Source organism: Falco peregrinus, chromosome 2 (assembly GCF_023634155.1).
Source record: "Falco peregrinus isolate bFalPer1 chromosome 2, bFalPer1.pri, whole genome shotgun sequence".
NCBI classification, from domain to species: domain Eukaryota; kingdom Metazoa; phylum Chordata; class Aves; order Falconiformes; family Falconidae; genus Falco; species Falco peregrinus.
Window position 1 is genome coordinate 104,124,655 of NC_073722.1, and position 13,149 is coordinate 104,137,803.

General features: G+C 44.5%; 1 protein-coding gene across 1 annotated transcript in view; it reads left to right on the forward strand.

Moving 5' to 3' along the window:
- Positions 1-13,149, forward strand: part of MYBBP1A (MYB binding protein 1a) — a 61,666-nt gene that overhangs the window by 21,979 nt on the left and 26,538 nt on the right. Inside the window, exon 23 of the mRNA XM_055796278.1 lies at positions 2,602-2,670. Within this exon, the coding sequence (XP_055652253.1) occupies positions 2,602-2,670 (69 nt within the window). The remainder of the gene's footprint in view (positions 1-2,601; positions 2,671-13,149) is intronic.

Below are 13,149 nucleotides of genomic sequence, written 5' to 3' on the forward strand. Positions count from 1 at the left end.
AGTATGTTGTCTTCTGCTGGCTCCAAAGTACAGTTGTCATTCTGGGGAAAGTAGGAAGAGAAGCCTCTGCTTCATTATGGGCTTTGAAAACTGCTGTAAGGTTTCCCAGGATCTTCAGTTGCTCAGACTCTTAATACTACGTGTTTTGATAGCAGTGCTGCAGAAGGCCAGGATCTCATTTATGGTTTGGACTGGGATACTGCATGGAGAATGTAGATGAACAGAAGGCTGCTCTTTAAAGCATAGCCTAAGAAGCGCTCATTTTTTACTAGTATTCAGTGCAACACAGATGAGTGAGATTTGCACAAAGACGGAGGGGGCCAGCTTGTTTAAACAGCTAATGTAGCTCCTGTCCAGCTTTGCTCTGACCACATGCCCAGTTTCTCAGTTTTTCTTCCAAGAAGGCTGTAGAGCATAGAGTCTAGTTGGAACCTAATCTGCAAGCCGTCTGTTCAGTCAGTGTCTGAAATGTTTGAGGATTTCCTGCAAACTTGACCTATGCCTGGAGCTGGTTTCCGCTATGAGGACAGCCAGTTTTTAAGAAACCAGCCTTGGGTCTGAATGTCATACAGTTCTTCAGGGATTTTTAGGTCAGAGTGAGGTAGAGACAGCTGCCAGAAGCCCTTTCTCAAAGGCTTCAACGTTTTAGAACTGGTATCTATTGGAATTGGAGGGTGGGAGGAGGCATAGGCTTGTGTGACTGGGGGAAGATGCTTTCAGACTTCTGAGGGATCCATCCAGGAGAGAATTCCTTTGCATAGCAGGTTTCTTAGGACCACAATGCCACCTACATAAGTTAGTGAAATAGGGGGAAGAGAAGGGTTGTGTGCTGCTGACATGGACAGCAAGCTTAAGATCCCATCTGCAGGTTTGTAGAGCCTGTGGATGTCATGTGACTGTTCCTTGCAGAAATGTCTTTTAAAATCACCTACACATCTTTTAAATACCTCCCAGGATGGTGACTCAACCACTTTCCTGGGCAGCCTGTTCCATTGCTTGATGACCATTTCAGTGAAGAAACTTTTCCTAATATCCAATCTAAACCTCCCCTGGTGCAACTTGAGGCTGTTTCCTCTCATCCTATCGCTTGTTACTTGGGAGAAGAGACCAACCCCCATTTTGCTACAGCCTCCTTTCAGATAGTTGCAGAGCACAAGAAGGTCTCTTTTGAGCCTCCTTTTCTCCAGGCTGAACACCCCCAGTGCCCTCAGCTGTTCCTGGTCAGACTTGTGCTCCAGCCCCTTCCCCAGCTCCGTTGCCCATCTCTGGATGCGCTCCAACACCTCAGTGTCTGTCTTGGAGTGAGGGACCCAAAACTGACACAGTATTTGAGGTGCGGGCTCACCAGTGCCAAGTACAGGGGGACAATCGCTGCCCCGGTCCTGCTGGCCGCAGTATTTCAGGTACCAGCCAGGATGCTACTGGCCTCCTTGGCCAGCTGGGCACACTGCTGGCTCATGTCCAGCTGGCTGTCAGACAACACCCCCAGGTCCTTTTCTCAGGTGGCTTTCCAGCCACTCTTCCCCAAGCCTGTAGTGTTGTGTAGGGTTGTTGTGACCCAGCTGCAGGACCTGCACTGAGCCTTGGCCCATCGATCCAGCCTGTCCAGATCCCTCTGCAGAGCCTTCCTACCTGCAAGCAGACCAGCACTCCCGCCCAACTCGCTGTCTGCAGTCTTACTGAGGGTGCACTCGATCTCCTTGTCCAGATCATTGCACCCCTTTTATAAAACAAAGGTAATGATATACAGAAGATACTGGCCTGTTTAAAGCTGGGGTTTGCCCACTTGATAGAGCTATCTTTTCTTTTTGTAGGTTTCCTTCCCCCCAGAAAGAAACCATTTAAGGTGCAGTGGTTGGAATATGTCAGTGAACTGTGCAGCAAACTGCTGTCCGTGCTTTGTTAGGGCCAGATCACCCAGTGCCTGACAGATGGCATTAGAGGTATGCCCATAAGGTATTTTCAATCCAGATACTTCCTCATTTCTTTTGCCCCTAGATTTGGAAGTATTTTGCCTATAAACAAAGAAATCGGTGGGTTAGGGCAGAGCAGAGGTTCATCAAGTTTTTCTGACAATTGCCCCTCCTCTAGAAAGGTTGTTTAGGTCAAGACTTACTGCAGGTGACAACTTTAACCTGTCTCCAGGGAGGCTTTCCTCCTGACAGAGTTGTTTCTGGCCCCTTCAGCAGGCAGGTTTGGATCTTTCCCCAAGCTCTGACGATCTCCAGTCTAACTCAGCATATTCTCCTTTGCCTCTGGGACTGTTCCTCTACACAAAGTGAACTGCCTACGTAAAGTATCAGGCAGATGCAGACTTAAATCAAGAACCAGGCAGAACACAGGAGGTGAAATCTTTGCCTGATTTTTCAGAGTTAAGCATTTTGCTGCTGATTCTGTTGTGATTAAGATTTCATTCGATGCTGGTGTGAGCAAAGCTGTTAACTTCCAAATAAGCTGTTGCTGATTTCTGGGCACTTTTCTTTCTTGTGGCATTTTCTTCTTACTCAAGAAGCTGTGTAAAATACAGACTGTTTTGCTTGGAAAAACAAACCTGTCTGTCAGCAAACCACTAATAGGAGACTGGGTCTTTCTTTCTTACAGATCATGTGTAAGCCATTGGTAGATACTCTTGTCAAGTTTATCACAGCGGGAGCCAGGCAACATCAGCAGGTAAGGAGGAAAGCAAACAAACGAAGCAGTATTAAACAGTCGATTGGAGAAGCCACTTAATCACAGCAGCTCAGGTGATGCTTAATATGCTCATTCCTACCTTTAGGGCTGCCCAGTTTTGAGAAATGGGCTTCCAGAGAGGAGAGGTTTTGCAAATACAGCCTTGCTGCTTCAGGTCTGTGACTGAAGTTGTGAAAGTAGCTTGTGTATTTACAGGCACAGGGGTTCTTTGGTAGCATCTTGTTTAAAAACTGCCTGCGGCTTTCAGGGTTGAGGCCTGATTGTTGTAGGGCTTGCCTTCAGTCACTTATTCCTTGATTACTTTCTTATGGGTAAGATGTTCCTCTGTATTAATGTAGCATGTTGTAATCCTTGCCTCCTAACGCTAACTCCAGGTTGGCTTCTTGAGTCTGTTCTGCGCCTTGCCAGCTGTCCTGCATTTTCTGGGCCATGTGCTTCTGTGTCTAGTTTAAAACCACCTGTACTATAGATCAGATTTTTGATGGTTGATTGCCTGTGCCTGACTGACACAAAATTAGTGGAGCCTTATCAATAAAACATTGCAGGGTGAGTGCACAGCTCACTGTTGCATGAGCAGAGAATGAGGCCCGTCTGGATTTTCACTGCAGCATGGACTGTAGTGCGAGTTAATAACCAAAACCCCTTTAGGCCAGTAGCACTGTCTCTCAAACTTTCCCACCCCTTAGCTGTAACATGTAGCATGTGTCCCCTGCAGAAATGCATCCTAGATTGACCTTTCTGTTTCATAAATAGCTGTTTTATTGTTTCTGATCATTGGAGGAAGCGTGAAGGTATGTGTTTACAGGAAGGCTGCTTTACCTTGTCAGTGTAAATTGCATTTCAGGCTCTTCTACCCAAAAGAAATGGCTCTGATTCAAAGAACAACAACAACAAAAAAAAAGTGAATTAAGCTATTAGTAATTTTAGTGGATAGAAATAAGGATGTGTCACACAAATAACAAACAAATTAATTGTAAGGCACATACTTGATCCCACCCTCAAGAAACCAGAACAGCATCCCAAGCAGACAGCTTCTTTATATGGGTATCTGCTTCCCCACAGGGAATAATACTGTCCTTCTTTCAGGGCTTCCAGTTATCTGCTCAAGCTTTGTTTCCAGTGCCTGTTTATCTGTAGGTGGGAGGAGTAGGGGAGGACGTGCAGTGTGCTGTGTGTGGGAGACTGGATAGAGAACACGGATATACTACTGTTTAAACAAAGGCAACATGGAGAGTAAGCTGTGTAAAGCCTGTGGAGTTTGGAGTTGCAGCTCTAAGTTTTTTGCACACTGCTTCCTTTTCAGGAATTCTGTCTTCCCCTCATCAAATGTCAGATTTGCCAGGTTTTCAATTAAATTTTCCCACTGATTCTCAATGCAGATGTGCTTCAGTGGTATCTTGGGGGTAGGGGGCAAGCTAGGTGGGTGTATGTGGCAAAGTGATGTTGTGGGTGAAGCAGGGGGATACCTTCTCTGGAGTCTCTGCAGCTCCTGGCAGCCTCTGGGGGAGTGAAGTGGAGAGGCTCAGCTACCAAAAGGGCTGTCCTAACTCAGAGTCCTGAAGACGCCAAAGGTCTTCTGATAATTTGGCCACCCCTCATGGTTTAGAGGCAAGTGGAGTAGTCATCCATGTTCAGCCCTGAATATTGGCTTCTAGTCATTAAACTAACTTAGTCCCAGAGACATGAGGCTTAATTTCCCTTCTAACGCTCCTGCTATTAATGCTGATCGTTCTGGCTATGCCTGCTGCATCTGTATGAACAGCTAATCCCACTGTGATTTTGACATCTTGGCTTTGCAGATCCCTTTGGCAGGGAGTCCTCGGGGCTGTGCTGGCTGGGGAGAGCCGTGCTCTGCACGGGAAGGTGGAGGCTCGCAGCTCTGGCCAGGTGTCTCGTGTTGGCCTGGCAATGAACCCTGGGGATCTGGCACAGCAGGGCTGCTGGCCGCTATCCCAGCCAGCCTTGGGGAGACCCTTCCCAAGGGGGTAGGAGAAGCGCATGTACCTTCAGGTTGGGCTTTTGGGTAGTTTTGAACAAAAGGAAAAGTCGTTCATGAGGAGGATGCAGGAGGGCATGTTTCTTCCTCATCATCCCAAATACCTGGGAGTTTGTGAGAGCAGCATGGATGTAGGGAGTCTGTTTCATCTCTCTTCTCAGCTGCACTGGTCCCTGAGTTTTCTTAAGGCCTTTAAGGGAAGATCTTACGGTCACTGGCATACATGTCCAGCTTTTACTTCAGGGGTCTCTGCTCTTGCTGGGGCCTCTGGTGGGAAGTCAAACTTGATCACTAAGTGACCTGGTTGAAGCTGCAGCATGTTTCCCTCTGTGCTTGGTAAGTCACACAGTGTACAGCAAAGCCTGCACCTTCCTGGGCTCCTGTCAAGAAACAGCAAACCCAAAATGTATGTGAAATGTTGTTCCTGTGCCTTCTGTTATGGGCTGTTGCAGGTCTGTCAAACTCAATTTCTGGGCAGCTGTAACTGAGAGGAAATGCAGGAGCTGTTCAAATGCTGCTCAGCTAGTGCTGCCTTGGAGAGGAGCAGTCTGGCCTCTCCAGCCCCAGCCATTTGCCCTGACCCTGGGAAGCTTGCTGTCTGTCTGGTGCCCGAGTGTTCGTGCAGTTATATTGGAGAATGGACTTGAGGATAATTTGACTGAAAACTTAGTTTCCTCTTGGACACATTTCCCCCTGCCCTTTTGCTGTGTTAAAATTAATTTTGATCAATTCACTGGTTTTGTTCAGGGTGCAGGGACACTCAGTTCAGGGCCAGGAGTGACAGGGTGAAAGCTATGATTTATTTCATCAAATGGCAGTGTTTGTTAACATGAAATTATGGCTCCGTGAAGTGAGTACGAGAATATTGGAAAGCAGAGTTTGTATAGACTGTTGGCTGTAGCTGATGACTTGGGGAACTGGGTCTTGCATTGCTGCAGCCTCTGTGCGTCCTGTCTCCCTCAGTTGCTCACCTCTAAAAGCCAGAGAATATCAAACCCTCAGCAGCAGCATTATGTCTGTGAAGACAGAGGTGTTTGTAGCTATCTGATGCCTTTCTGGGAGGTGCCTTTCTCTGGCAGGTGTGACTGCTGTAGAGAAGGGTCCTTTGGAGATATCCAAAGGCAGGTGCATCAGAGGGTGCACCTTGATGCAAAGCTTAGCAGAAGAAAAGGCAGCTTTAGAACAAAAACCTCAGATACTGTGACTGACATCGTCAGCCCTTTTCCTCTTGACACTGTTCCTACATGCCTAAAGCATCAGTAAGGTTGTTCACCTCCATGTTGAAGTAATTTGTGCGATAAAACAAACAGCACTTTGAGAGGTGAGAGCTCTTAAGGAAGTTTTAAACGTGGCTCACAGTGGTTGGGTTGGTAGGTTTTCCTAGCTGAAAGCACAACCTGTATAACAAGTTTCAAACTGGAAAGGTGAATTTGCAATGGTCTTACTGAGACTGAACTTGGAACCGAAGCTTGTACCTGTGGCCAAGTTCTATTCCTCTGATGTTACTCCTGGAGCATGGATGCCTGCAGGAGACAGTAATACAGCAGTTTCCCTGGAAAAGGAAACAGCTGGAGAGAATGGTGTAATTTGTGAGCGGGGGAACAAAGGGCCAGGGATGCTTGAGCTGGGGTGGGGGCCTGTCATCCCACCTTGAATTCACTTAGGACCTGTTTAAACCTATACATCAGAAAGATACAAGATGAAGATGTGACAGTGGATCTGCAGAAACACCTTGTTTCAGGCAGTTCACGCATCTGAACTGGACTCCTCACCTTTTGTGAGACCACACTGACTGCAGGACACTATGAGCTGCGCTGTGACTGGCAGCTGGTGCTTTGAATGTTCAGTGTTACTGGTTGGCTGGCCTATTTTTCATTTCTTGAAGTGTGGAGCTAAAGACAACTGCTGTCCCAAAGGTGCCTGTGTGCAAGTTAAAATGCTTCAGGCTTTTAAAAAATGAACATGCTAATGTTTGGATGTCTTTAATTTATTGAACTGAGAAATCTGGTGGGTTTTGCTGTGGTTTGGTTTTATGGTTTGGTTTTTTTGTGCTTTTTTTTTTATTTTTACTACAGTAGCAGTTGGGATCTTTTAGATAAACTCTTGTTGATCCTTAATTTCCCATATGTATAAGTTAAACCAACATATAACTTAAAGCTGTGCTGTCTTCTCAGAATGTGGTCTGCCTGATGTCTGTGGATGATGTGTTCTTTACGCTGTTGTCTACTGTAGAAAGAAGTGAATAGAAACTATATGAGATCACTAGATTGTAAGCAGCTATGGTGAAGCTTTTCAAGAGGACTTCAGTGTGTGAGAAGCGCTACAAATTGAAGTAAAAAAGAATGAAGGCAGTAAAGAATGGAATTTTTTGGGTAGTCTAATCCAGCTTGTTGGATGCAGTTCTGAGGACTGGGGTCCTTGAAATCAGTCATCCTACCTGTGACTGTGTACTTCTGGAATGGCCAGCAGAAGTGTCTGCAGTGGCAGGAAAACGGGACCAGTGCACACATCACAATCTTTTTGTACATATAGGGAGATTTGCTAGCTTTCTCTTACCAACAGGGTGTTTACACTTGAGTAAAGTATAGCTAACATTTCTAGAATCCAGTACCTACATGCATACATATGTGTGCTTTAAGTAGGTTGGGAAAAAATGACAGCTAGGGATATAGTCTTCAGTGGTAAGACTGGTATGGAAAACAACAAGTCATCAAAAATGGAGCTTCTGTTGTACCGTTGAGTTGTCCTAGTGCTAATGAATTGTGTTAAACTGATCATCCCATTGGCACAGATGATCCCATTGGCAGCGCAAAGCCTTGCGGTCAGCCAGGCAGAATGTGTGTGGTGCTAACAGGTGGGGGAGGCTTGTGCTGTTCTGTTGACTAAGGATGTTGCTTTCAGTCTGATGTCTTCCACAAGCACTAAACACATTCTCTCAAATTCTGTTTAGAAAAAAATCTGTGTGAGCTTGTTCTAGCTTCCTTCTTTCTTAACACAATTTGGTCTTACTACTGCAATTGTTTTCCAGGGGACCTTGACCTTCAAATTACTTCCTTGTGCCTTGTTTCAGTGGGTGCAGTGTTGCTTTTTCAGTATGCACAAAAGGCTTGTTTTTTTGGCTTGTGCTGATGGAGCGTAAACCAGGGATCAAGATGTGTTTAATTTAATGATTGTTGCATGACTCAGCTACATACCAGAACCCTCCTGAGCCTTAGGTGAGGAATGTCTTCCTAGTTTATTTTTAGCAGCATCGGTATGATGAGCTACAGTAACGTCTATCTGTAATTGTGCAGTCTTGGGCTGTGCCTCTGATGCTGTTACAGCACAACCCCCTCGGTGGTGTATTGTTAATTGTGGTGTAGTTCTTACTGCAGTGGCCCCCCACCCCGCATTCTCATAAATGCTGGGGCTGCCAAGGGGCTGGATGAGTCCGTGAACCGCTTCTACCATAAAAACTTAACTCTGTTAGTCTGAGGATCGGGTGAAGAAGGAAAATGTGTGGCTGGTTGCATTGCAGTACCCAGGCTTACTGATGATGCAGGCATCTGCAGGCAAGTGCACACTCCCAAGTGCCAGCTCTGGACTGGAAACAGGCTGAAGCACGGACTCTCTGGAAGTCTGGACTGGAACAACCATGCTTTTCCCTGGGAAACCCAGCTTGTGGGCAAGTGGTATTGGAACCAGTTCAGGAAGGAAAACTAGTAAATGAAATGCCCACTGCTACCAGGAGTAAGGTGTTATCCGCATCTCGCTTGTGCTGACATTCACTTAGACAGTTTCTATTCTGTAACTTTTTCCTAGGGTTTATGCAAATGATTTGATACCTGTCCTTTGTTCTTTTCCTTTGGGGAAATACTAGGAGTGTACATTTCAACACAGTTACTAAGAGCCTTTGCAATTTTTTTTGCGCTGTGGTCACACATCAGCTTGAATACATTCCTGTCCTCTTATTTATGTTTGAAGCTATATTGATTGAGGATGTTGCAGTAGCTGGGAGCATAATGGTGCTGTATTTGTCCATAGAGTGAGTTTATTTTCTGATTTGGCTAGAACTCTGCAAAGCTGATGTAAGTGCAGAGCTTTCATGATACTAATAAAAGTCATTTTATTTAGTGTGGAGATGAGAATGGGCACTGAGACAGAGTTCAAAATGTCGTCTTATGTCATATAGATTCATTAGTATTTCAAAATGTGTTTTTATAAAGCAGTCTGTGACAAGGAACCCCTTAAGATCTATCTAATAGAGAGTGTGTTTTAGGTAAGTTGCTAATTAATCTTGGTGCTTTGGCAGTCTCCCCAAAGGGATCAAACTTCTATAGACATAATTTTACAGAACTGAAGCAATTCTTTGCCAGAGCTGCCATCACTAGAAGAGTAAAATAAGATCTCAAAGTCCTGCCAGAGGTCCTGGCTGGTTGACAGTTATCTTTCTGTTTTATGTTCTATGTAAATATCCAAGTTAAAAAGTAATTAAACTTTAATATAGCAAGAACACTAAAAGCACTGCAAAGCATCATAAGCCAGCACCCCTCTGTGTGCGTGTTTGGGAGCGTTCTTCCTCGTGCTGCAATAGATGAATGGATCACTACATTAACACACCATGCCTTGCCTGCATTCTCACAGATAGTTTCCAGCAGGTGGTATAGAAAGGACTTGTTATGGAATATTTAGCATAAGCTCTTACTAATAATGAAGCAAGTTAAAGCTCCCCAGATAAGCATCAGCACCAGTTCAGTTCTACCTCCTTTGCCTCAGAAATGAGAACTGGGCTGCCGGTGCTAGCTAAGCAATAGGCCGGGACTGAAAGGTACCGTTCCTTCAAAGCATCCTCCATCCTCTCAGCAGAGGTAGGAACGCTGTGCCTGTGTCCTCCATAGAGGTGTCACTAGGGGGGGGCTTGTCTCGGGGTCCAGTTGTGGTGAGCAGACCTTCCAAGGGTAGTAACCCACAGGCAGTGACAGCTTATTGTGTGATGTAGTGTTACAGTGGCTGTTGCCTGCAGACTTCTTCCTTTGTGTCTTCCTCTGTTCAGCATGCACCCTCTCTTCAACGAAGAGAAATTATTTGCAGCTGGAAAATGCATGTCAAACTGACATGCTTTGGCTCTGGTCAGTGTCCTGCCCCTGTTCCTGTTTTTGTCTAAGGAGGTGGTCAAGGAGATCCTGTGTTTTGCAAGGTGAAGCTGAACCACGGGTGGGCTTTTGGACATTTTTGAGCTATCTCATCATGAGCCAGCAAAAGCCCTGTGACATGAACTAGCTCTAGGTATGTAAACTGTCCCTCTGAAGTTGAAGGGGAAATAGCTGAATGCTTGAGTGCTTTGCTGGGTCAGGGCCAAAGCGCTCTACATTATTGTGTGGAGATTTTTAATACCTAGACCTTTAGGATGGTTGTGGATATGGATTATTGCATCCTAACCTTTCATTTTTGAGAGCGTTTCTTGCACTGGGAGAGCTCAAAGAAACTGTCTTCCTTTGGTGAGTTGGAGGACGTTGACAGCATCTGCAAATATTCTCTGCTGTTCTGTGGAAAGATGTCTAATGCCATAGTAAAATGTAGTGTGCTCTGATGAACTGCTTTGTAAGGCGTGTTTCTTTCTCCCTTTCCTCTCACTTGTGTGAGATGGTTGGAAATTTAAAAAGTTCCCGTTAAATTTTTCAGGTCCTCCTGACTGCATTTAAGCGGAATGCTTGAAATCCCATGGCACGAGTTTTTACTTGTGTTTGCATTGAGAACTTTGTGTGCTCATGGTGTATCTCAGTTGAACAAGACACCCCTGTCACTGAGTCTACAGGGTCTCTTTGGAGCATTGTACATGTTGTTATCTGTTTATGGTTCTTTATTTTTTCTGTCATAATGGTTTTTTGGTTCTATTTCTTGGGGCCTTTTAATGGCCGCTGTGTCTTTTGCAAAAGTGTCTAGCAGATAGATGCCTGCATTGCCCACATACAAATCCATAATGATACCAGGCATTAATTGACTGGCACAGAGAAACTGCCCTTTAGCAGTCCCGGGGTTTATATTCCACCACACTTGGTGCAGCGCAAATAAACATGAAAAAGCTCCTACTTGCCTCTTTATTCTGATTGTGGAGATAGAGACTGTGTTTATTCTGCTTACTGCCATTCAGCTGATTGTGATGATCGTGTAGCAAATCCTCATTAATGGAGGAAACATTTTAATCTGTTGCTGGGAGGAAGTAAGAGAATTAAAAGGTCACATATACTTTAGTTGTTACTATAGATGTAGCTGCTGTCAAGAGCTATCCAACGGTGGGACTGATCAGTAGCTTGAACAGCCCTGCATGTCGGATGGACTCGCTGAGTTAGATACATACCATATTGCAGTTATTTTCCAAGACTGAGTAATTTTCCTAGCCTACTAAATTAAACTTGCCATCTGACACATGGGGAGTTGATAGTTTTTAAAAAGAGTGAACCACCCAAGTGTGTTCTGCTCAGCCTGACAAACATAGCCCCTTCAACAATTTGATGAGTAGGGACTTGTGTAGAGCAAATGGGAAAAGTTTGCTTGGAGGCAAGGTCATTGCCATTTATGTAATAACAGCATAACGAAAACAGGATGGGAAGAAATGTCTGGGGCTGAGATGAAATCGGTGACTGTCTCAGTCATACAGGCTGGAGTTATATTCATGCTACAAAATATTACAAAAACATTAGCATAGAATCCTGTTTTCTTGAAGTTTTCGGTAATGATTTCTGCTGTTTACAGTGGGCTGTTGGATCTTTGTTTGGAAACGAGCAACTGTGCTCGCAAGTGAAGAGCGGGCAAGTGTTTTGTTGCAGTGTCAAATGAAATGCCAACCTAGGCTGTACTTACAAGGATATTCTTAAGAGTTGGTGTAGGAAGTGGTAGGTCCCTTTTTGTTGTGGTTTAGGGGTGCAGGAGGAATGGGGTTTGGCTCTTTGTGTTTCTGCTTTCCCTTGGTGTGTATTCAAATGCCACTCTGCAGAAGTTAAAGCACAAGAAAGGAGTTTGGGTTTCTCTGCAGGATTTCTCAGCCATCTCCTAGCAGAATATGGTCTCCAGCCATGTCGCTCTCCCTGAGAGCCATGTGCAGTCTGTCATGTCATGGTGCTTCTCTCAGTGGATTCTGCAAAATGGAGAGGTCTGCTGGTGAGCATGCGAATCGATGAATCTACAGAGTTCAATGCAGTACAATTTCCAACTTCTTTTTTTCGCTTAGCAGTGTTGTTCATTTCAATGTTCTAAGCTAACAATTTTACTGACGTGTGAGTACTTTTTTTTTTTTTTTTGTACTGCTTGAAAGCTGAACTTCAGTAGTGGACGTTTGAGTGGATTAGAATTCTAATTTCTTATTATCTGCTTATAAATGTTCTCAAAAGATGAAAACCTTTGTCCTTGCAAAATCAAGACTGGTCTAGTGAATTCAGGACAGCAGCTAAAAGGCACACAATGCCTAGGCAACTCGAGTTTTCTCTTTTGAATGTGTACTGCTCTTAAATCTCCTAAATTATTGAATTTGACTTGAGCAAAGTCCCTTTAAATAGGCCACATTATGCAGTAACTGCCTTCTGTATAGTCTAAAGAAAATCCTATTGCATGTCTCTCCTGAATTGAAGAAAATTGGCTTTGTTTGTGCAGAGGAGACATCTGGCTTAGAAGGTGTTGTGAAGAGCAGCCAGATGAGGGAACTGGAGCAGGGACAGTTTTGGTTTTGCCAACATGTGCAAGTAACTTGAGGTGTCAGTGGAGCTTCTTGATGTTTGATAATACAGTTGTATGCGTGTAAAATAAAAATTATCAAAATGACAGCTTTGGGATAGGTTTGGTTTTTTTCAAGAGGAAAGCTAGGGTCGAGAGAAAGGATAGTGCCCCAGATGATTTTGCGAGAGGTTTCTTGATACTTGGTAATACTCCTTTGAGCCTCAGCTACTGGGGCATTCTGTGAGAATTTCTGCTTTGATTTCTTAACAAAAGGGCATTTCTGGCTCTGGTGTTTAGAGTGAGGAGTTTGGAAAAGCAAAGTGGAAATGCTCCAAAGTAAACAGGACCATATTAAGAAACTAAATTGTCTTAGGTGTTTTGTTTTAAACTGTGACTTTGTTCTTTACTTGGGAGGGAAGTATATTTAGGAGTGGAGAGGGAAATGGGCATATTTCCTGATTATTATTTTTTAATGTGGGAAGGGAGAGGCTTGGATGCATTGCACAGAATCCATTGCCGTTCTTTTCTCCTCTAGTCTCAGTATGTCAGTATGCCCTGTGGTACCAATATTCCGCCGCCCCCCCCCCCCCCCCCCCCGTTTCAATCCTGTAACTGAGCATTACGGAAAAAGCAAGAAAACATCAGTGCTTATGGGTGCTGATATCTGTGTTCTGCTACTGATTTAGTTCGTATTCTCATGGTTCACTTAATTATGGCAACTTTTTATTTTTCAAGAACTTAGGATAATAAGATATTGACTTTTTTTTTTTTTT